Source organism: Lutzomyia longipalpis, chromosome 3 (genome assembly GCF_024334085.1).
Source record: "Lutzomyia longipalpis isolate SR_M1_2022 chromosome 3, ASM2433408v1".
Classification (NCBI taxonomy): Eukaryota; Metazoa; Arthropoda; class Insecta; order Diptera; family Psychodidae; genus Lutzomyia; species Lutzomyia longipalpis.
This window is the reverse complement of record NC_074709.1, coordinates 30,756,968-30,780,372: the sequence shown is the minus strand read 5'-3', so window position 1 is coordinate 30,780,372 and position 23,405 is coordinate 30,756,968. Positions and strand designations below refer to the sequence as shown.

General features: G+C 38.3%; 4 protein-coding genes across 4 annotated transcripts in view; 2 read left to right on the top strand and 2 right to left on the bottom strand.

The window, feature by feature from the left end:
• Positions 1 to 4,245: 4,245 nt before the first annotated feature.
• On the bottom strand, positions 4,246 to 8,665 carry LOC129793881 (endothelin-converting enzyme homolog). Its single transcript, XM_055834349.1, has 6 exons — positions 8,431 to 8,665; positions 8,220 to 8,351; positions 6,170 to 7,230; positions 5,839 to 6,100; positions 5,354 to 5,773; positions 4,246 to 5,285 (listed from the first exon to the last, which is right to left on the bottom strand). The coding sequence occupies exons 1-6, from the start codon at positions 8,440 to 8,442 to the stop codon at positions 4,830 to 4,832; spliced, it is 2,343 nt and encodes a 780-aa protein (XP_055690324.1). The 5' UTR covers positions 8,443 to 8,665; the 3' UTR covers positions 4,246 to 4,829.
• On the top strand, positions 8,653 to 11,181 carry LOC129793888 (hexokinase-2-like). Its single transcript, XM_055834378.1, has 3 exons — positions 8,653 to 8,908; positions 8,972 to 9,930; positions 10,573 to 11,181. Exons 1-3 carry the CDS (start codon positions 8,846 to 8,848, stop codon positions 10,946 to 10,948), a joined length of 1,398 nt encoding a protein of 465 aa, XP_055690353.1. The 5' UTR covers positions 8,653 to 8,845; the 3' UTR covers positions 10,949 to 11,181.
• LOC129793887 (uncharacterized) lies at positions 11,162 to 13,276 on the bottom strand. Its single transcript, XM_055834377.1, has 3 exons — positions 12,344 to 13,276; positions 11,546 to 12,256; positions 11,162 to 11,475 (listed from the first exon to the last, which is right to left on the bottom strand). Exons 1-3 carry the CDS (start codon positions 12,794 to 12,796, stop codon positions 11,191 to 11,193), a joined length of 1,449 nt encoding a protein of 482 aa, XP_055690352.1. The 5' UTR covers positions 12,797 to 13,276; the 3' UTR covers positions 11,162 to 11,190.
• A 1,788-nt stretch (positions 13,277 to 15,064) lies between these two features.
• LOC129793889 (SKI family transcriptional corepressor 2) overlaps positions 15,065 to 23,405 on the top strand; it is a 10,304-nt gene continuing 1,963 nt past the window's right edge. Inside the window, exons 1-4 of the mRNA XM_055834379.1 lie at positions 15,065 to 15,895; positions 16,468 to 16,835; positions 16,897 to 17,104; positions 17,176 to 17,589. Of these exons, the coding sequence (XP_055690354.1) occupies positions 15,782 to 15,895; positions 16,468 to 16,835; positions 16,897 to 17,104; positions 17,176 to 17,589 (1,104 nt within the window). The 5' untranslated portion in view covers positions 15,065 to 15,781. The remainder of the gene's footprint in view (positions 15,896 to 16,467; positions 16,836 to 16,896; positions 17,105 to 17,175; positions 17,590 to 23,405) is intronic.

Genomic DNA, 23,405 nt, shown 5'->3' with positions numbered 1-23,405 from the left:
TTTAGTATTCAGAAGCATTTTCATTATAAATGAATTGAAAAATTAAATTGAAAACTTATAAGACTGATGTAGAACACGATAGCCTTTGATTTCAATGATTTTCAGGCATTTTCTTAATTTTAGAAAAGAAAATAAGGATAATTTTTTCATTAAGTCGATCAATTACAATAGTACTCTACTTCATGAATAACTAACGAGCAACAAAAAGGATATTTTTTATTTATAGAAAAAAATTTTTTTTTCATGTTTACTTTATATCTTGACAAGAAATTTTAATTAATTTATTTTCAGGAAGAGTTTTTGAATGAAAAAATAACAAAAAGAAACTCTAATTTAAGCAAAATGTCCTTTTAAACAGAAAATAAACTATTTTTATGGTTTTATTTTTACCAGTTTTTAAATGAGATTTACAATTAAGATTTTCTCCTTTAATTTTGAAGGAAAATTGTATTCTAAAGCTTTTTAATTCTAGCTAGATTATCAAATTAGGGAAAACTTCACCTAATCAACCCTAAAAAATAATAATGAAATTATTTCAAGACTTAAAATATTTAAGAAATTAAAAAAATTTATTTAAAGTAAAGAAATGAATTGAATAACTTATTTAACTTAAAACTTTAATGGTCACTAAATATTCTTTTTTAATGGTAAATCCTTAAATAAATTGAATTAAAAAGCAAAAATATTTTTATTTATTCTCACACAGCTCTCTCAAAATTAATTTTCAACTGTATAATTTTAATTAATCCAAATGTGATTTTATTGGGAACACTGCCCGTTATCAGTTGGTGGATTAGTAATCTCTAAAACTTTTGTGGGGCCGTGAGTTTTTTTTTCTTTCTCAAGAAATTCGATAAGACCCTGTGCGAGAATTTTCAAGTCATTACATTCAATTTTTGAACATATCGAATAAATCTTCAATGAATCCCCCCTTCGTTATCTTTTTTATCAATGTCCACCACACCTTCAAGAGGCTTTCTTGGAAGGTTTCTTTTTTTCTTGCATTTTCACAAAATCCTGGGTTTTTCCCTTTTCTTTTTTTTTCGAGAGAAAATTTTGACCTTCTTCAGGCTCTCTAGAGGTTCTTCACGGGGATGTTGGTTATTTTTTTTTTGGCTTTGGCTTTTCCTTGGAATTTTGACCAGTCACCTGACCCCATTGATCCCACCACACCTTGGCGAAGCACCCACCTTATCAAACTTCCCTGCGTGTGATTTACGAGCCACCGAAGATATCAAAAAAACTCTCTATCGCATAAGACGGTGGTGGTGGTGATAGTAAAGAGGTATATACCTACATAGTAGTTAGAGGGTGATCCTTAAGTAAGAGAGAGAGAGAAAGTTCTTTTCTTTTCTTTTTAAATAATTAAAATATTTACTTACCAATAGATTTTTTTCTTACTACATACATTATTTACCATGTTCTGATGAAAGATATAACGTATAATTCGAAAAGTTACTGAAGTTCATAAAAAGCTTTCAGGAAATTATTTTCTGAACATCTCTGCTAATTTACAGACGAATTGATTAAACTTTGGAGGATTTTTCTGGCCACTCTGGCCAATTTGATTGTTTTCTTCTTCTTCTGCACTTTAAATTTGTACGGCTGTTGGATTCCTTCCGGATCCATATAGCCATTTGATTGTTTTAATCGTTAAAAAATGAAATCTTTTTTTTTAAAGCTATTTTGATTGAGTAGGTAAGTTCAATTACTTCAAACTCGTCGAAAGAAAACTTGAAGAAGTATTTCCTTTTTAAGGTTTTTAAGAGAAAATTAAGTACTAAGTTTGAGGTTAGAAATACCGGATCCTCTAAGGGTTAAAATCATATAAATCCAATATGGCGTCATGCTGAAAAGCGGAAAAAGGCAATAAATTGCTAAATATTCAATGAAAAAAATTCAAAAGTTATTTATTTGCCCAAATTAAGCAACACTCACCGTCTTATCGAGAAAAAAATTATGGTATATATGAGGTGTAAAAACGGATGCCCCGTGCCCTATTTGGGCTGCCCTGTCTTTTTGTGAGCACCTCGCCAATGATGAAATACTGGTGTGCGGATTATTTCCTCACCACCGCGGGGCTCGATAAGATATCAATATCAGTCGATTGGCGATAAGGTCAGGGTGTGGCGGTGGGTATAAAAACTCCCGGTAACAGCCACGAGGCTCGCAGTTGCAGTAGTGTGGGGGGTACGTGGTGGCCCAAAGTGCGCGGTGGATCGCGGTACGCGGGTATGTTAGATCGAGGGCAAGTGTCAAGTGACGTCACGTGGATAAGCGCGTAACCCGCAAATTGTCAGATCTAATTTTACCCACCAATCGCGGTCCACCAACAGCGATAAAAGAATGAATCTTCTGGCAAGGATACGCGTAAAGGCCATGAAAAGATGAAAAAAGTAAGCCGTCTGCGGCAAGTGGAGTGGTGGTCTCATCGCTTTTATACGAGAAAAGTGAGATTCAACTTCTCCGACTTACCGTTGGCGGCCATGATACATCGTCGCCATCTTTGCGCTGTGCTTCTTCTCGAATAGCCATCTTGGATATTTCTTTTGTAACTTTTTGAATGTTCTTTTTTTTTGTTCTTTAATCTCTTATCACAGTGTACATGGAGAATATACATAATACAATAAATATGTTCTTGATGAAGTACGTGCCAGGACTCATTTACTGGACGTGAAGCACTGAGAGAGAAAAAAAAAGAATTAAATTAAATAGATGCGCATGGACAGAGGGTGATTCACAAGAACTATGTTATCAAATGGAGCCCTCTTATATAAAATACCCTGATAAGCCTTAACACGGGGGAATCACCTTGTGAGCAAATAAACTTATCGATCAGTGCACGCGGCACCACAAAAAATTATTTGGCAATTTCATGTCACTGCCTCGCTATCAAAAGTCGAGGAACTCTTCAAGAAAAAAAAGCTAATATTTTCTCAAAGAAAAAACCCAATAAAAGGAAGAAGACTAAACTGCAATAGAGTGACGAAGAGCTCTCTTATTTATTAGTTGGTATACCACAATCGTGGCATACCAAGTATTGTAATCATCGGAAAAACCGACCACTTCAGATCGGGCTCAAACTTGGTATGAGCACGTTTTAGACATCCCACATTACGAAAATGGTGGTGGAAAATTTTTGATCCGGCCGGCCGGCCTGCCGTTGGTCCCCATTTTGCCTTATAGCTCGAGAACGGTAACAGATAGAGACTTCCGGTTTGAAGTTTTATATAGAAATGTGGGTGTAAAATTTCATTTTTTCGCATTTTCAAAATCCAAGATGGCCGCCGTCCGCCATTTTGAAATACCGTTAACCACTTCCTTTGTAGCTAGAGGTCTGAAATTTTAGTATGTTGTAGGGCTTAGTGAGATGTTTTCATCAACAATTCACACTTGAAAATCGGTCAAGCGGTTTAGCAAATATGGCGGCCTAAAGCAAAAAGTGTTTTTTCGATATAACTCGAGAACGGCTTGACCGATTTTGATCATCTTGATATCAAATGAAAGGTATTGAGAAGCCCTACAACTGTTTAGAACATTTCAAGTTTTAAAAACATCCGCAAGAGGCGCTAAAAACAAAAACAAAAATTGCCTAACTTTAAGGAGCTATATCTCCGAATCCCCATCATAGATTTCCTTGAATTTTTGATATGTTGTAGCCTGACTCAATATCTATCACCAGTCCGAAAATGAAGAAAATCTATGTCGCCGTTTAGAAGATATGGCAATTTGAAAAATTCTTAAATTTGAAAAGTTCTAAGAGCCATATCTCTTGAACCGCTTGTCCGATTTTGCTCAATTTGGTATCAAATTAAAGGTTATGCAAAACTCTACAACTTTCTAGAACATCAAAAACCTCTAGGACCATTCCTTCAGAACGAAAAGTGAAAAAAACTGTTTTTGTTGAACAAAAATCTGCCATTTTGTGTTCTGGAGGTGACCTTGAAATGTATCGAAATATATGTCAGATTATAGCTTATTTCAATACCTTTCCAGAACTAGTCTCGAAATTTTTGTAGGTCTTGTGGAACTTGAGATATAACCATTTTTGTCTTTCGAATTGATGAATTTCATAAAAAAAATCAACTTTGCCTACTAATCCTACTTACAAATTAAATTACAACGCATAGACTGACCCATCCGCGATGTGGTATACCAACTCTAATAACTGGACGCGTTATGATTGACTTTTTTATTTTGATGAAGAAAAAATCAACAAAGTCAAAAGAAAAAAAAAACAAAGAATTTAATAATGAAAAAAACATTTATTTTCAATAAAAATAATTTAACAAAATAAACAAACAATTTATATATTTGTATCACCCTGTGGTAGAATGCAATGTTCTCATGAATTCTATATTTTGGAGGGAATAATCCAGCAGAGGAGGGTTCTATTACCTTCTCGCTTTTCGTTCTGGCTTCTCTGTGCGAGACCCCTAATAAACTGATAAAATAAATCCTTTCATTTTGCTTTGATAAAATATTTCTCACCCTTCTTATTTACAGCTCTCGAATTATTTACTTTAGGAATTTTGTGGGAAAAAGAATTTTTAGATTATGAACATTTACAAAATTTTGTGTTTTCGTTTTAAATTAAATTAAAAGAAATAGAAAATAATTTTTTTTAAGCATTACAAAATGTTCTTAATTAATTTAATTTAGGAAATTTTTGTGTAAGAAGTCCTTTGATATATTTTTATACCATTTACTCAATCTTCTTAGGTAATTCTTATTAAAAAAAAATTCTTGTAAAGGTCACAGATAATTCTATTTCTTCATATTAAATAAAAGAAAACTTTATCTCACCTCCTCCTCCTATTCTTTCGTGTCTACCAAACTTGGCACTTCCGCTGGGGATTCATTGGGGTGCCAGGGGTACATGCAAATTCCGCTGCAAATTCCGGCATATTGGCCAGGGGTCCAATTACACGGAAACGTGGTGGAGCATGGGGATCCTTCTCAATTTGCAAGTGGAGCGTTTCATTGGTTACAGCTGAACACCAAACTTGGGCGAATGCAACAAAAAAGAGCTGCCTGTGGGTGAGATTGAGCCCAGGTAGGGGTTGACGATCTTCTGGTTGTGCCACAAAGGCATGATATGCCGCCCTTAGCCCTCCGTTGTCTGCAATATTCTCCCCCAGAGTTTGTCGTCCGTTAAGTGTTTGACCGGCTTCTTGGTAGCCGGAATACTGTCGTTGGATGCAATCGGCGCGCTTTTTGAACTTGTCGATGGTTTCATTGGCCCACCATTGGTGAAGGTTGCCATTCTTGTCGTATTCTCGGCCCTAGAAATTTTTTTTCCAAATAAAAGTTAAACTCTGTTCTAGATCTTGAAAAATTCTAGAAGTCTTACCTGATCATCAAATGCATGCGTTAGCTCATGTCCCATTACAACGCCCATTGCTCCGTAGTTTAAGCTTCTTGGGTTATTCATATCGTAGAAAGGTGGTTGCAGGATACCTGCTGGGAAGACTATTTGGTTCTTAGTTGGTGTGTAGTAGGCATTCACCGTGGATGGTGTCATTCCCCAGCGTGTCTTATTAACCGGCTGATCGAGTTTCTCTAAATTCTTCTTCAAATTGAACATATTAACACGTAGATTATTCTGAAAGTACTCCTTAGCATCGATATCTAGATCTTTGTATTTTGCATCAAGAGCTTCAGCGTCTAAGATGTAATCTGGAAAGCCTATCATGTCGGTTATTGCATCTGCTTTCTCAATTGCCAATTCTCTTGTGTGATTATCCATCCAGGAAAGACGCACGAAGTTCGCCTGCAAAGAAAAGTTAAGTGTCAGATCTATCTTACAAAACTATCTATCTAAGAAAATTGCATCACCTTGAAAGCTGCTCTAACAGCTTCAATCATTTCCTCAGCCTGAGGTTTACTTTCACCATGAAAGACTTCCCGAACAAACATGGCGCCCATTGCAAAACCTAAAACATTCGTAGTATCAGTTATGCAGTACCTCCAGGGTTCTTCACCACCATCTGAGCCAATTAGAGCCTTTCGCAATCCTTTGTAGGCATCCCTGAAGGCCTTTGATAAGCAGGCCGTAAAGGAACGTACCGTCTGCCAGACTAGATAGTTGTTTAGGATCCTAAAAACGATAAGTAAAACTACTTTAGATCTCAATGACCGAGTGATGTGAAATTTCCGCCTTCCTTACACTTTTCCTTTGGCGTTATCAGTGTAATTTCCAACTAAATGCGTAAGCTTCTCTAAATATTCAGGAGCATACACAACAACACGTTCCTTCTCTGTAATTTTGCGCTTAACAAGTCTCAGAGCATCTTCAAAGTGACTCCTCCAATCGATAAAGGGTGCATGCTCCTGAAGTTCCGCCAATGACATCAAATGGTACTGAGTCTCTTCATCACGACGCTCTTCCGGTGGGACGGTGATCTCCGCTAAGCGTGTCTCAAATTCAATAACATCCGACATCTGCCGACGGGCATCTTCCTCTTCTCCCCCCAGGAGGACAGCAACACGCGTCATGTAGTCTAGATATGCAGTTAGAACCTTCTCATGAGCTGTACGATTTAAGTAGTTATCCCGTGTTGGGAGTGTTAAACCTCCTTGGTCAATTTGAATGATGTGCCTGGAACTGTTGCGATCATCCTCACCAACAGCCCATCCAAATAGTCCACCCATGTTGTATCTATTCTGAAGAGTCTGTAGAGTCCTCTGGAGTGTCCATGTTGATGCATTGAAACCACTCGCAGTGACATTCCATCCACCAATGAGCTTCAGCAGAGTCTGAAGGGGTTCAGCTCCGAGTTTCTCCATTGTCTCATCGTCATCCAGGCAGGATTGGTAGTACATTTTAGCTTTACGCTCTGCCTTTGATGGTAGCTTATCAATTGGCTTCTCCAAAGCATTCTTCAGTACCAACTGATTCTGCTGCTCAAGCTTCCCAAATGTCCCCCATATTGCCTTCCCATCGGGTATTGGATTCCTCTTGATCCACTGATTGCATGCGTAGGCATAGAAGTCTGTGCAGGGATTCACAGTGAGATCCATTGCCTTCAGAATAGAGCTGGCAGCATGGATGCAATTTGGGGTGAGGCAGGGTGTTGCAGCTGGTGGGGGTTCAACGTGAAGGACACGGGGTGTGGGTGTTGAGCGTGCTAAGCAAATTAGTAGCGCAAAGACGCTGAGGAAAAGGACGCCAGCTACCACCAAAAGCCATCGTTCCAAGCGACTACGGGAACGCCACATGATGCTCCACTAGAAAGGGATTGTATGTAGTAGGGTCAATGAACAAATTATCTAGCTTTTTGCTTGATTAGGAGGGGAATTTTAGAGCAATTTAGGGGGTTGTTTTGAGCCTTAAATTCTGCATGTTTAAAATGCAACGAATAAATAAAAATGTTTTATGTTTATTAATTTCACATTTAAAAAAAAATTATGTATTTTCCTAAATTTTTATTTACTAAAGCAAAATTTTCTTTGTTGCAGGTATACTGAAAATTACAGTCGGTAAGTTTATGACAATTTCAAATTAAATAATAATATCCAAAAGTAGGGAAGATTTCTTCTTTATTACATTTAAAAAAAAATATTTAGCATTTTTTTAAATCTAATTTTTATTCACAAAAAAATCTCATTCATAGAAATAAAGAAATTATTCGCCCCTTTGCAGTGAATTAGTTCAAACTAAAAACCAATTATTGCCATAAAAACAAATTTTCTAATAAGCAAAAATGTATCTTATCAGTACGATCCCTGACCCGATTTAAATAAATTTTCTTTAGCTTTTATTTTGTCTTCGGGGCGTGGTCTACATTTATCATTTATTGGAAATTTCTTTTTTTTTCTAAAATAAACATTCCGTAATTTGTATTGAGGAAACTTCAATGATTCGCAAAAAAAATTCTTATCAATAAGAATTTCTTATCAGCATATTGATTTCGCGAAAAAATATTCGATTTTTTTTGCACTAAAACTCTGCACAAATTTAGGCGCAAATTCTGAGGAAATTAATAAAAAATCACCGCGGAATTTAATTAGAAAATTGTTTCTTTCAATTTAGAGGCAATTAATGGCCTCTTGGAGGAGATTGAAGCATTTTTCTCATCAACATCTTCGCAAAATAAATTGGAACCAGACTTTTTTCTTTTAGAAAAGTTAGGTAAATTATTTTATTTTCTTGTGGTTGTGTAGAAGAATTTTTTTTAAAGTTTGTGTGTGATGAAAAGATAAATGATCTAACTTACCATACTCTGGCGGGCTGTGTGGTAGCGTATGTGAATGGAGGAGGGTGAATTGGCTCCTCCGGCTGCTAAGTGAACGGACCCCATGGAGCTGGTGTCCTCATCCGCAAATTCAGCCGGTCGGTAGCGGGTCATCTGCAAAATCATCGCGAATGATTGAAACAGATGCAGCTACATGCAGTAGCGACCTTCATGCCACAGGCAGGCAACTCACCTTTACGGACATTCTTGGGGGGCACCACCAGCTCACGGATGTTCTCTGGGTCTGCCGCTGTCAATTCACTTTGCAAACTTCGTCGCGGCGCATGCGTAGCGTCGCGACGGATGCCGTGAAAGGTACAATCATTTTCAAAATGAACCGTTGCAGCCACTTGTCCGCGCGTTAAAAGACGTTGCAGTTAGCAGTGTGTTGGGCAAACTCGGAAAAAATTCGCGCGCGAAACGTGACTGAGGAGATGAGCTAGATAAGACGCCCCTTGAAGTCACGCGTGTTGTTTTTAATCCGCGCGATAGCTGGAGAGCATTCAATTGATGCGAGAAGACAGCAATTATGTCGTTAGATGCTGGTTGAGGCAGCACAATAAATCTGTGTCAGTGCCAATCAGATCATCCGAAACGACGGTCACAGAATGGATTTCAAGCTGGAACAGATCGGTAAGATCGACATTGGGAATGTGGAGAAAAATCAAAAGGTGAGTTCGGGTCACGGAAATGGCGCCAAGTTTTTCTTGTAAAAAAGAATTCTTCTTTTGTAGGTTAATCAGCTTCTCGAACGGCTACACCTACCCGCGGAACAATTGGCACGAGTTGCGGAGATTTTTGAGGAAGAAATGGATCTAGCACTTGCAGATAGGCCATCGTCGCTCCAAATGGAAAATACATATGTGCCTGAGTTGCCAAATGGACGTGAAACTGGAAAGTACCTAGCTCTGGATTTGGGCGGGACAAATTTCCGCGTTTTACTGCTTGAACTTCAAAATGGCGTCGGTGTGCGCGAAGAAGTGGAACATTTTGTGATTTCCGATGAAATTCGTTTAGGTGAGGGTAGAGATCTATTTGATCGTCTAGCAGAGTGCCTGGAGACATTCCTTGTGCGCCTAGGGATGCAACATGAACGCCTAGCTTTGGGTTTTACCTTCTCCTTCCCAATGCATCATCGTGGAATTGATTCGGGCACCCTTGTTACGTGGACTAAGAGCTTCAACTGTGCCAATGTTGAGGGGGAATGTGCTGTACGCCTGCTACGGGAAGCCATTGCTCGTCGTCATCTTCTTGTGGACATTGTGGCCATTGTGAATGACACAACAGGGACACTGATGCAGGGAGCTTTAATGGAACCACGCACACGTATTGGAATGATCCTTGGAACAGGGTCCAATGCTTGCTATATGGAAGAAGCTGATCGTGTAAAACATTGGGAGACGCAACATGATCAAGTTGAGCATGTTTGCATTGATATTGAATGGGGGGCATTTGGTGATAATGGCCGCATTGATTTCATCAAGACTCCGTACGATGTTGAGGTGGACAAGGAGTCCCTACTTCGAGGATCTTTTACATTTGAAAAGTACATCGGTGGGAAGTACCTCGGAGAGCTTTTCAGGGTAATCTGTGGGCATTTAGTGGAGCAGAAAGTTCTTTTTGTTGATGCCGATGCTACCAAGTTTCCTGACAAGTGGACATTTCCAACGAATAACATCTCAATGATTGAGCAGTAAGTCCTAGAATTTTGATCTCTAAGCGGGGTCTTTTTTGACAGCTGGGGAAATTAAATATTTTTATTTTTCTTAGGGTTTTCCGGTGTTGGCCACATTTAAGGACTTACTATTGAAGAGTAAGAAAATCACTTTTCGCCATCTTATGCCCTAAAACACAAAGGTTGGTTTTTCTCAGAATCCACTGGATGAATTTTGATGGTGTAAAAAGCTAATGAAAGAGGAAGCATCAACGAAAAATGTACCGGAACGGATTTTTGAATTTCGACTTTGTAGCTGAGAAAAGTGCTCAAGAATATCTTTCCTCAGCTTCAAAGTCAAAATTCAAAAATCCATTCCGGTTCATTCTTTGTTGATGCTTCCTCTTTCATTTACTTTTTACCCCATCAAAATCCATCCAGTGGATTCTGAGAAAAACCTACCTTTGTGTTTTGAGAGAAATCTCAAGATGGCGTCGCACCTAAGATGGCGAAAAGTGATTTTCTTACTCTTCAAAAATTAGGCTTCAAGTGTGGTCAACATCGGAAAACTATAGTCTAAGAAAAACTTGAAGATTATTAAAATATTTAAAATGTGTCAAGAGAGGCCCCTTAAGCATTTTTTTTGGAGCTAAATCTTTTTTTTTTTTTTGTTTTTTTAAGAGATAATCTTGATGATACAACCCATAGAACTTGCTCAATTCTCCAGAATTTGGGGTATGTTGAAAAGGAAATTTCTCAAGCAGATGTTGCCATTCTTAAGCATGTAGCTGCTTTAGTGAGTAACCGTGCGAGTCATTTGGTAGCCGTTCTCCTAAGTGTCCTCCTCAGGAGGATTGGCAACACTGAAGAGACCGTAATTGCCGTTGATGGATCTCTCTATCGCCACCATCCACGTCTTCGGACATGGATTGAACGGAATATGATGCAAATGGTGCCGCAGCATCCATTTAGACTCAACCTAGCCTTGGATGGAAGTGGCAAAGGGGCTGCTCTTGTAGCTGCTATTGCAGATCGATTGGCTTCAACGAAAAAATGATGTAACGGCCATTTTGAAAATTCTGTGAAGCACAAATCGGAAGAAAGTTATTATTTATTCCAAAGAAATAATGGATCAAATCTTCAGACATTGGGCATGAATGCAATTGTTATATATTCCAGACTATATGGAATTTGAAGTCCTACTTCTAGAACTTGGGATTACTAGCTAAGTAGTTTTTGTTTTCTTTCTAGGGTTATTCAAATAAAAGAATTTTGTTTTTGTCATTGTCATTGAAATCTTTATTGCGTCCTAATGACGGTATCCCCTGGGGGTGCTTCGATAACTTCCTCAGCTCCAAATTCAGATGCTTCATCGAGCAAATAGTCAGCTTCGGGGAAGAGATCACTTGCATTGGGAACATCAACACCGAGATCTTCGCAATCGGCTGCAATACTTTGTCGGAAGGAATCATTCTCGGGTACTTTGGGTGCACCACCATTGGTTGCTGGTGACACGGAGAGTTGCTTCAGCAAATATTGCCCCGATGGTTTGTCCAGGACGAGAACTTTAGCCCGGGAATTGCACTTTGTAAAAGCAAAAAAAAAAAGAAAAGAAATTTAATCATGAACTGCATTGAAACTTTGGTAATTTTACCTGATTCTGTACGGTTGTACTTGCAGCTGTTGGTAAATTGGCACTAGATAGTGCCACAAGCCTCTGACCACCTAGAGCGATCCTGAGTGGACGCACAATGCTGACGTAGTTCACGAGAGCACCATTTGAGCTCTCAGGTTCCTTTGGGGGACGCTTTGCAGCTCGTTCAGCCGTACTCTGGACAGCCACGGCGACTTTCTTTCGTTTGGCAACAACAGCCCCACCACTTGATGGTGCAGAGCGCCTTCGTGGTGCTGGCTTATTGTTCAAATCCGGTGAATTGGCCAATTTTTTGTGATATTCAGCGAGTATTGCATAGATCTTTGCATGCTTGTGCTCCTCATCGTTGTGCCGTGTTGCTGCCTCTTTGGTTGCCTTCTTTGGGGTACGTACAGGAGCACTACGCTCCTTGACTTCCTTGCAGACTTTATCAAATTCCAAAAGTTGCTCCTGGAGTGCAGGATCTGCTTCTGGACGTGGTTTTGGTGTAACTTGCACGGTTGGTGTACGTGGAACAATTGTTACGGGAATACTGACATCAGGGCATGAGACTGGGATGAGATAGGTGGCATCTGTATTACGAACTTGAAGGGCATGAACACCACGAGGGAGACTCTTTACAAGAATATTGGCCACAGTGTCACCACCAGGGCGTCGTTCTGCCGTCAGAATGGGTATTCCTGTGAGGTAAACTTGCCTCTGTGGGGTAATCTGAAAACAAGAAAAAATTAATATGCAGAGATTCTTACGTAGGGATTTTCGCACAGAAGCTGCAGAAAAGGTTTATGCTGCACACACCTGATTGGCAATTGTAGTCGTTGTGGGTGTTTTCACCACGCTACTCATAACTGCTTTTGCGTGGGTTGTCGTCGTTTCCGTTGTTTCCCGCCGTTGTTGGGACGTTACCAATTTCAGGTTGCTGTGAATGAGGAATTTCCCAGGCTTCACTGGCTGACTAATGGCTGCTACGCATGCTGGCCTAGCTGCCTGGGGTACAACCAGCCTCCGAATAGTTCGTTTTTCTGCAGCTTTTGGCTCCCCAACGGCCTGAATGTGTTCCGTGATCTTCTTAACGCCCACCTGTGTTTGCGTTTCGGTGGTACCGGTGCTGCAACTCGTAACAATTTGCAGGATATTCAGGTGGAAATTGGGCGGCAGCACCTGTCGCTCCCGCTCACCCTTGAGCGCCATCCGTAGTGCCCTCTGGTGCTGCGATGCACGTTGGAGCCACTGCTCGTGCCCACGTGGCATGGACACAAGCACGAACAAATGGGAAATGTGTGGAGTTCACGCACGCACGAAACTCCACGGATTTGTGTGAAAGACAAAAAATTCACACGACAGGACACACAATGGCGACGCACCTTCAGCTATGCAATTTCTGTCATACACGGCCAACAATGGTGGGCGCCACCTCAAGGACGAAAAAGGATTCTCATTTGTGTCAGAGAAAAGTCCTTCATTCGTTATGGGATGAACACCATTTTATGGATTATTTTTAGCGGGAAGTTTGTGTGAGTATGTGTACCCTGTGCTGGCCTAAGTTAAAGATTTTCTTTAGAACTGTTCCTTAAACATTTAAAAGGGATACGAAAGGATAATTCAATTGTTAAGAAAAGTAAAGAAAAAATTAATGAAAAATGGCTAATTGCTCTAATATGTTATTTAAAAGAAATCTCGGATGAAAGGTACGAAAAAGACTTTTTAAGTCTTTTCTACAATTTTAAAGGAACACTCAAAAGAATTTTAAGGTATATTTGTCTCTAAAAAAAATTATTAAGATTTAATCCTTCTTAAAATTAATTATAGGAAAGAAAAGAGAATAAAAATGAGGGAAAGCAGAAGCCACAGGAGCATAACAAGAAGTTGCTCTTGGAGAAAAAGTAGAGGGTTCACCAAAAAATCTGCATTGAACTTTTTGATTTAAGTAATTTAAACAAAAAAAAATAAATAATTTTTAATGAACTAAACTTTTTTTCGACGTGTCCAAAAAGAACTATCAATAGCTTTAGCTTTAGACTTATAGCTTTCTGAAAAATCTTTGCTATACCTATTTGATTTTATTTAATAACATTTAATGTAAATGATAAAAAAGTCTTTATTTTATTAAAGTTTTAGAACTTTTCATGCTTCGTTAATTTAGACTTTTCTGCACTATTTTTGAATAAATAAAAATTGTTAATGAAATAAATTATATTATTGCATTGATTAAGAATTAAAAGTATGTGTCTAAACATTTATTAAAATTCTAGGCTTATTTCTATTATTTTTTGCAAGAAATAAATGTAAGAATTTATAAGTTTTTTTTAAGAACTAATACTTGGAAGTTCGCATAGCTCTACACCGTTGGTCCGATCGTGATGAAATTTGGTACAGAAACTCCTGATACCAGGCGGTTTTTACCAACGACATTCATTTTCCCCCCAGAGCCCCCCTTTTAACTACTTTTTGAATTCGGCGCCATAAATGTTGTGTGATATTCACTTTCTCTCTTTTCGAATACCCTTCTACATTTTCTTTAACCCATCCTCACTTTTTGTATTATATATCATACGAAAAATTGGTAATTTTTGATCAATTTTTATGACGCGAATTTGCAAAATTTTCCTTCCAGAAAATCAAAAATGAATGACGATCAAAAATTAATCCGTGAAAATGTATCCGTGACGCTAAAAAATATTTCCGTGACGCCAAAAAGTGTATCCGTGACGCCAAAAAATGTTTCCGTGACGCCAAAAATGCATTCGTGCCGCCTGGAAATGTATCCGTGACGATCAAAAATGTATCTGTGACGCCAAAAAATGAGACTACTGATACCAGGCGATTTTTACCAACGAATAAATCTTCCATTATAAATCTATTTTAATTCATCACAAATCTTTTCTCTTTTAAAAAAAATTTGCGCGAAGCGCAACAAATCCCCGCGAATCGTACCTCATTAAATATTATACCCTTTACATACCATTTATTTGATGTAATTTTGCTGGTAGATTAATATTCTTCATTAATTATTAATTATTAGAGAAAAAATGTTTTTTTTTCTAGTAAAGTTTGTCTTTTTATAGAGGCACCAGTTAGCACCCGCCCTAGCATTGGGTCAGTTGCACGTGCCGCGTGAAGCGAAAACAAGTCAATTAGATATAATTGCGCGCTAGAGGGCTGCCCGTACGCAGTAGCGCCTCACAGCGGAGACATTTGCGTATGGATGAGGGTGGCCTAATCGAATAAAATACTCACCCTCCGATTAACAATCACAATTTCCAATTAATTTGATGAACTCAACAACAAAAGGGGAGGTGGCCACAATCAAATATTGGCCATAATGGTAATTCAATATTATGCCACACGCACGGTCAAAGATCACGACTTAATTATTGTATAAGGACGGAACCTCCCTCGAAACGTATCACTTTAATTTCGTTATATTGTTGCGTTAGGGGAGGGAGTATTGAAGAGTTTGCAATTTAAAATATTAAATTAGTTATGTTTTAATTCGTTTAAAGAGCTTTAAAACATTTTTTTTCTCTTAAAATAAATATAACAAATATTTGAAAAATTAATTTCTTAAAAAATATTTTTTTTTAAGAATATATTTTTAAGAGGCTCTGAGCTAGACACAAAGTCACTACAAATGAAATTTAAGGCCCCCACAATGAAAGGGGCCCAAATATTCTTACGAGGGGGTGCGTGGAACGCCTTGTCGCCTGTTGCAATCCACCCTCTGAATTTTGCTACCAACGTTAGTTAAGACTGCGCTATGCGCCGCCTCTCTGTCGCCCACAAAACACCGCCTACAATTTTTAGGGGAGGTGTGTCTTTCATCACCCCGTGGAACGCAGCAATTTGTCAGTAGAATCTATGTCAGTCTCTTTGGGAGTGCCGTCGCGACGTCACAAAATATCCTCCGGAATTCCCTCTAAAACTCCACAACCGTCTTGTTAATCACAATTCTGTGTAGAGGTATTTAAACCAACTGAACAAAGTGAATAGTACTGTGAATTTTTCCTTTCTTCCGGAAGCCAAAGGATTGCTTTCGGAAAAGAAAATTCGGAAAATTATTTAGTTTTAGTTTTCTCAGAAAAATATCCAAGCTTAATGTGATACAGAATGTGTGAAATCTGTGAATAAAATCCTTCTGTGTTCCGGAAACATTCCAGAATATTATTTCCGGAGTGTTTTAGTGAATTTTGTGTAAAGTGATTTTTTCCGGTGGTGAAGGATGCAATAGTTTTCAAAATGGAGACGACGGCACATTTGCTGAAGAGACCTCAGGCGTCGGAATCGCCTAAAACGGTTACGTGCAATCAAATACAAGCTCAGACATCAACTGGACAACCAAAAGCCAATCAGGTTGGTTTCGGAAAGGAAACTTTCGGATTTTTTGAAAATGAAAATTGTGTTAAAATTTTTTTGTGGATCTGTTCAATTTGGAATTAAAGAAAATTTTTAATTTTCAATAGAGGAATTACGAACTCCGGAAAATATTTTTTAGAAAGATTTTGTGAAATTTTAGCTTGAAAGTTACTTCGTTGAACTTGGAAAACATTCCCTAGTTTCAGAAATAAGAACGATTTTTTTTTAATATTCCGGAAAATCTGATAAAATTCCGGAAAACGCTTGTTATACTGATTTTGTAAACTTATGCCTTCTGGAAGCTTTCAATTAAAGAACTCTGATCAATTTATCTTAAACGATTTTTTTTATAAAAAATAAGATTGGAGAAATTCAAAATGTCTAAAATGTTTTTTTAATTTTATTAAAAAACCAATTTACCCCAGTCACCCTTATTAACCGAAAATTAAACAAAAAACAATTTAAAAAATTTTAAACTTGAAAATTACAAAAAAATATTATCAAAAATCGTTAGAAAGAATTTTCTTTTAAATTTCCAAGCTATAAACTTAGGGTTTTGGTTTCTGTAGGTCAGCACAGTCCTCCTGTACGGAATCCCCATTGTGTCGCTATTTATTGAATCTCAAGAACGACTGTGCCTAGCCCAGATTAGCAACACCCTCCTCAAGCAGTTCAGCTACAACGAGATCCACAATAGGCGCGTTGCACTCGGCATCACCTGTGTTCAATGCACACCTGTGCAGTTGGAAATCCTCCGGAGGGCTGGTGCAATGCCCGTCTCGTCGCGTCGATGTGGAATGATCACACGACGGGAGGCTGAACGACTCTGCAAATCCTTCTTGGGCGACAATTCACCACCGCGACTTCCGGATGATTTTGCTTTTGCAGTTCATCACGAATGCGCCTGGGGATGCAGAGGTTCCTTCCTCCCCGCCAGGTTGGTTAAAGAGAAGAATTTGTGGACCAAATATTTTATTTTTGTTTTTGGGAACTTTTAGATACAACAGTTCGAGGGCAAAGTGCATAAAATGCGCCTTCTGTGGCCTCTTCTTTTCGCCCAATAAGTTCATCTTCCACTCACATAGGCTATCGTCGCAAGATAAATACGTTCAACCTGATGCGGCAAATTTTAATTCATGGCGACGCCACATGAAGCTCTCTGGTTCCCCACCAGAAGAGATAACGCACGCATGGGAAGATGTTAAGGTATCCCATTTTCTTTTTTTTTTTTATTTGTTGATTTTTGATCAATTTAAAAAGAAATTATTGACTTTCAGGCAATGTTCAATGGTGGCACAAGGAAGCGATTAATGCCACCACCAGCTAGTAGTCCAACAAAACGTCCCAAACCCTCAACACCGCCTCCCGCTCAGCCACAAGAAGTAGCACCTCCATTTGCAAGGAGCCTCATGATGGATTGGCAGTGGCCACCGAAGGCTCCGCCATTTCATCTACCCTCATACGCCCTGCATGGCTGGCTAAAACGACCCAGCGCCCTTCTCTTCCATCAAGCAACAACGGCAGTGCCACCGCCACCCAAGGGGCTCCTCTGTGCTGCTGCCACGTCTGCCTTTCGGCCTGTGGCACCACCTGCACTCAAGGAGCCCCTTTCATCTGATGACGAAATGGTGGACATTGAATCCACGGAGGATGATGAAGCACCACAATTGGCACCACCCGCCGCCCAGCAGGTTAGTCTCAATGCAAAGTTTATTTGAATGTTCATTGTATTTGAAATATTCTGAATATCCCTCTATTTTTTTTCTAAAATTCATTTATTAAGACCTGATGAAGGAATGAAAATAATAATCAAAACGTCGAAATTAACGAATCAATGCCTACTTTGTTGAACATTTTTTAATGTTTATTAGAAAAGTACAAAGAACAGAAGGCATTCTTTAAGACTCAATTAAGAAGTAGAGTGTCGAAAACTTTGAATTTTTAGAGTAAATTAATTCAGATTAATTCTCTTCTTGAAATTAATCTTAACTATTATTCTTCTTTTATTCTTATCTGTTGAAATTGTTATTTTTTTGTAACACGCATCACATACACAAGAAGTACTTACAAGAAGACAAAAAACCTTGTTTCCCATTCACCCACTTCTAAATGTAATCGCTCTAATCCTCTACTGAGGGCAGGGGGAGTGAGAACAAATCTGGTGAATCTTTCAATTAATTATTTCCCCGTGAAATTGCATGAGGGGGGTGGCCCAAATCACGAGGCAATTGAGATTGTAATTGAAAGAGCAACAAACAGTGTGTTGGCGCGCGTACACCCTGAGGGGAGTGCTCAAAAGGGCACCCACCACCCTCCTCTGAAATGCCAAAAAATATTATGACGAAGCGAAATCATCCCTCAGGCTCTCGGTGGGTGGGTGGGGGGTGGCAACCACCCCCACATTGCCAATTTAATTTAATAGAAACATTATCATTTGCCAAACTGCAAATGTATTCAATTTGGCCCGACAATTGAGTGGCATTTGAATATAAACAAGGAGATTCTACAAATTGAGTGAGTTCCGGAGCCAATTATGGGGGTGGAGGGGATGTGCACGGAACGGGGGGATATGCTCCCGGGGGGTGTATAGCTCTATGGCGGTTGCGCGCAGGAAAAAAGGAAGTCCCTCCCACAATTCACGAGGAAAAGGAAAACGCCTGCAGAGTGTGTTTCGATGCGCCTCCCGCAAGTTATTCTTAAGTAAAAGTATTTTACAAAAAGTATCTCATATAACTACAGGTGTGTACTGTACGTATATCCTTGACCGATTTTGATGAATTTGCGTGTGGGCAAAATGAGAATCGCCATGGTTGAAGGGTGAAAACAGAAGGATTTCATATTTAAATAAGAGAAGTTTTTTTATTTCTATTTAATTTTTTTTTAATTAATGACTTGTATTAAAAAAAATGGAAGATTATAATTAAAGGTAGTTTATCTGATCAATATTTTGATTAAAATATGACAATTCATTCGAATGTTTACGAAGATCTGAATATTTTAATTCACCATCCCTTTATAAAAGACGAATAACACGAAATCGAATGAAAATTGAAAAAAATCTTAGCTTTTTTCAGCTTGAATTTACTACTTCTTTGGCTTAAATTAATAGGTATATTTTTAAAAGCTTTTTGAGGGTGAAAACCGAATAATACTTTTAGGCATTGTCAAAGGTTTTTTTTTTCAGGGAAAATATTTTAGGGACTAAGGTCATAGGTACTACAATATAATTTCTTTTTCTAACGTTTATTGTTTTTATAATGAATAAAAACTGCTATTGTAATTTTTTTAAAGCACTTATTAACATGAAAATAGTTTGTTTTTGCCTCTAAGGAAAAACCTGAATTTTCCTGATATCTTAGCGGGTGCTTAGATACTTCCAAACATCTATCTTTGCTACTTGACAGCTTTAGAAATTATTTCTAGAAAAAATATCTATTTTCCTAACCGATTTTGATGATTTTTTAAAATCATAGACAAAAAACCAAGAAAATTAAATGATTAAAAAGTTTTAAAAAAAAGTTCAAGACATGGAGAGTTACAATATTTGTAGGAGGAGTACCTTACCCTTAAAAAGAGATGTGTACTGTACAAATAAAGGTCATAGGGTTGGGATGGTTCTATATACAATACGAAATGTTTGAGAAGTTGCTTTTCGAGTGATTAACAGGGGTGGATTATTTACCTGGCAATTCAACCCTTCAGCCTCATTAACCGCTGTTTATTTTAATTATATCACCATAAAGCACCCCACCAGCAAGTGCCTTCGCGCGCGCCCAGGAGGAAGAGTTTGAGGCTCTCACAAAAGATAATTCTGACAAGTTGAAAAAAAAAAAGCAATTGTCTCGTGTAAAATCGATGATGTTGATGAGGGGAACAAAAAGGCATTATAGACGAAGAGAGAGGGAGGTAGAGAAGAATAAAAATCAAAGAGGGGTGCATAGCGAATGAAGTCGCGAGCGGATGTTTTAATTTAAAATCCATATGTTATGCTTTTGTGTCCATTCCAGTTTTTCTGTGTTTGTTTGTTTCTAAGGGATGGTCACGTTATTTTGGAAACTCTACAGGAACAAAATGGCCAAAATGTGAGAATTTCAAATAATTTTTTTGAGCACAAAAATTCATTTTCTAAATTAAAAATACTGAATTCTTATCAATATTTGGCCATTTAACAAGAGTGCAAGCAAATTTCGAATTTTTGGTTTCAAAATTGGCTTGAAAATCGCTCTTGAAAGTCCCCGAGTTTCCAAAATAACGTGACCATCCCTTATTTTATGGGATATAAACGCGCAGCATGAGGATTTTTTTTAAACTCCCATCGATTTCCCGCCAAAAAAAAATCCGCGGCGGAACGATTATCCGTCCGGCTGGAAAATCCAGAGAGAGCGCAGCAATTTGAAAATGTGGGGCATAAGCTGATTACATGACTGCCAAAGGGGGTGGGATGGATGGTATAGTAAATTGCAACCATCGGCACATCATTATCGACACATAAAACCACCTTGAGATGAGAATCTCATCGAAATCCACTCACAAATTATCTTGGCAACCCCCCTCTTCTCCTTCGTGCTTTACGCGTTTTCCTTTCATCACATTGCAAATCCTCTCTCACTCATGAAGAGGACCTCTACCACTTTCCTCTGTAGGAGTGTTTTTCCTGAGGGGGAAGGGGTAATTCAAGAGCAAACACGGGGGCTTACATAAGTGGAAATGGAAGTGAATGTGCGGGTAAATACTGCGTGGCACGCGTCCTGAATTGTCCAGAAAAATCCACCCGAAAATTGTGTCACCGCATTTCCCGCCAAAAAAAGGGAAATTAATTAATTTCACTGATTAATGGATATTTCGGGTGGTTTATATCACTTAAATCACTTAAATGGTTATTTTTGTGCTGCAAATGGCCGTTGGTTTATCTTTTTTTTTTATATTTGAGTTTTTTTCAATGGGATTATGTACATTTCAAGTAAAAAAAAATAGTTGCAGACACTTAATTAATTTAACCCTCCGTATACTGTGAGGGGTAGGTAGGTAGGTTTTGATTAATTGCGGCTTAGTTATTAGAGACAAGCTTCTGGAATTAAATTCCTTAATAATCTGAGAAGATTGTGTGAAAATTTGAGGTCAATCCGATCACCAGAAAAAAAGTTATTAACAAAAATGTAAAAAGAGGGAATTCAAAAATGGGTGTAATGGTCAAATTTATTCCATTTGCTCTTCATTTTGTCACTCTTTGTCTTTTTCTAGAAGATTCTAACCTCAAAAAACCATTGCAAAAATCATTAAGAAATTCATCTATTTATTTTTGTGTTCTAAAATCGACAAGTAGGGAGTAGTACCAAGGAGTCTATTAAAGCTCATTTGACCGAAAGAATTTGCTTTTTTTGCGAAAAATTCTATGGGGTCGGTCATGTACCCCAATAGTAATGCGCGTAAGTGTTTTGGTCACAGTATACGGACGGTTAATTTAATATTAAAATAATTTAATCAACGAATGGAGTTTTTTCTTAAGATTTTTTTTCAGTTTTTAACTTAATTTTTTTTTAAAGTTCAGGACACTTTTTTCGTTTAAATCGTTTAAATAGTGTTCTTATTAAAAATATTTCCTAATAAATTTTCTGCATTCTTGCCACCAAATTGCCCTTTAAAAGTATGTATTTAATTATATTTTTTAAAGCAACAATTCTAACAAAATATACATAATAAATTCAACAAAAAAACAGTTTGGTTTTATCTTATTATTTTAGCAATTTGTAAGAGAAAATAAATCCCCAAAGTAGAGATTCAGGAAAAATACATATAGCAAGAAAGATGTCCCTAAAGTGTTCCCTAAGGACCTCATTATACGTGTGTGGTGGGAAAAGTTTTCTGTTTTTCTTTTTTCTGGCAAAAAAAATAAGGAAGAAAAATGTGGCGGGAAAGCATCAATTTGCTGTCGATGGCACGTGTTTGGCATTGTTTAAACGAGACTACCCTGGCCCTTCTTAACGGCCTATCCCGTGGGACTGTACAGCATCAGGAAGCCAATTTTTGTTCCGTCGTGCGAACAATGGGCAATATTTCGTGGCTGTCGTGCGTGAAAATGGAGTGGAGAAAAGTTTCCAAATTTTTTTTTTGAATGAAAGAAGAAAAAAAACTTTTGCAATACGTGGAGTCAATGATGCGATTGGGTTGATTTATTCTCATCCTCCCCCGTTGCCCAGCAAAGGGGATCACTCTTGTACAACATACCTACCTCCCCATGCATGTTGTGCAAGCCACACGCGCGCCAATTGGGATTACACTAATAATCAATTGCGCAATTCAATTAAAAGCCGCTTATGGTAATCAAATACAAGTGCTTCAAGCGCACCACCCTCTCACATATGTCAACATTTGCCCACAACACAACACAATAAGAGTAGAAGAGGAGAAGATTGAGAGAGACACTGCCCTTTAGGACTTACCACCACCCTTCTGTCCTTTATGTAGTTAGTTTGTAGCAAAGAAGAAGGGAAATTCATGGAAGAGGGTGTAGGTGGAACAGAGTGGTTAAATCGATATAGAAATCACACACAAAAAATGCAATTAATACGTGTTATTAAATGTAATTTCCATATGGGTGCCAATTTTTTTTTCTTACCCGCAGGAAAGGGAAATGTTGTGACTTTTTGATCCCTTCTACTTTTTTGTTGTAAAAATTATTATTTTCAGTTGAAAAATTTAATTAATTTAAAAGGTGAAAGTGTGGTAATTAAAACTACTTACGTTTTCTTAACTTCTCTTCTATCTGTATATATTTCACTCTGCTTCTCTACACTTGTCTGTACACTTCAAGTTCTCCCGGCCAAGTGCCGCTCTAGTCCAGCTCTACCGCTTACCCTTCGCTCTCGCTCCCACACCTCTTCTTTTCTTCACGACGCTTCCTTGCCCTGGTGACTACTCCACCCTGGAACTCAGTTTTCCTCTTACGAGGTCGAGATGGTCCCGGTTGAGGATTATGAACTTTCCCAGGAGTAACATCTGCATCATCTGCATCTTTCTGCACTTTCTTGAGATGAGATACATTTCTCTCATATTGTACTCCGTCCGAATCCTCAATCACCACTGATGCTCCTGTCTTCCGTTTAACAATGTATTCTGTTGGACCAAACGGGGTTTGTAGCTTATTCCCAGGGAGCAAATTCTTCATTAATACCTTGTCCCCAACTACTATGTCTGACACCATTGCTCGTCTCTTCTCATCCTCACACGCTTTCCCCTTCTCTTTCAACAATTGATCACGATCCCTGTAGTCTGAAACAGGAGGAGCTGTTGCAATATCTCCCAAAGAGGGAATTTTGCTCCTTATAGTTTTACCGTAAAGAAGCTCGGTTGGGGTCTTCCCCGTAGTACTGTGCGGAGTCGTGTAGTACATAACCAGATAGTCATGTAAATCCCTCTTCCAGTTTCGGTCGAGACTATGGCTGATCCTTATCCTTTTCAACAAGGACCTATTCTGCCTCTCCACCTCACCATTTTGCTGAGGCCAATA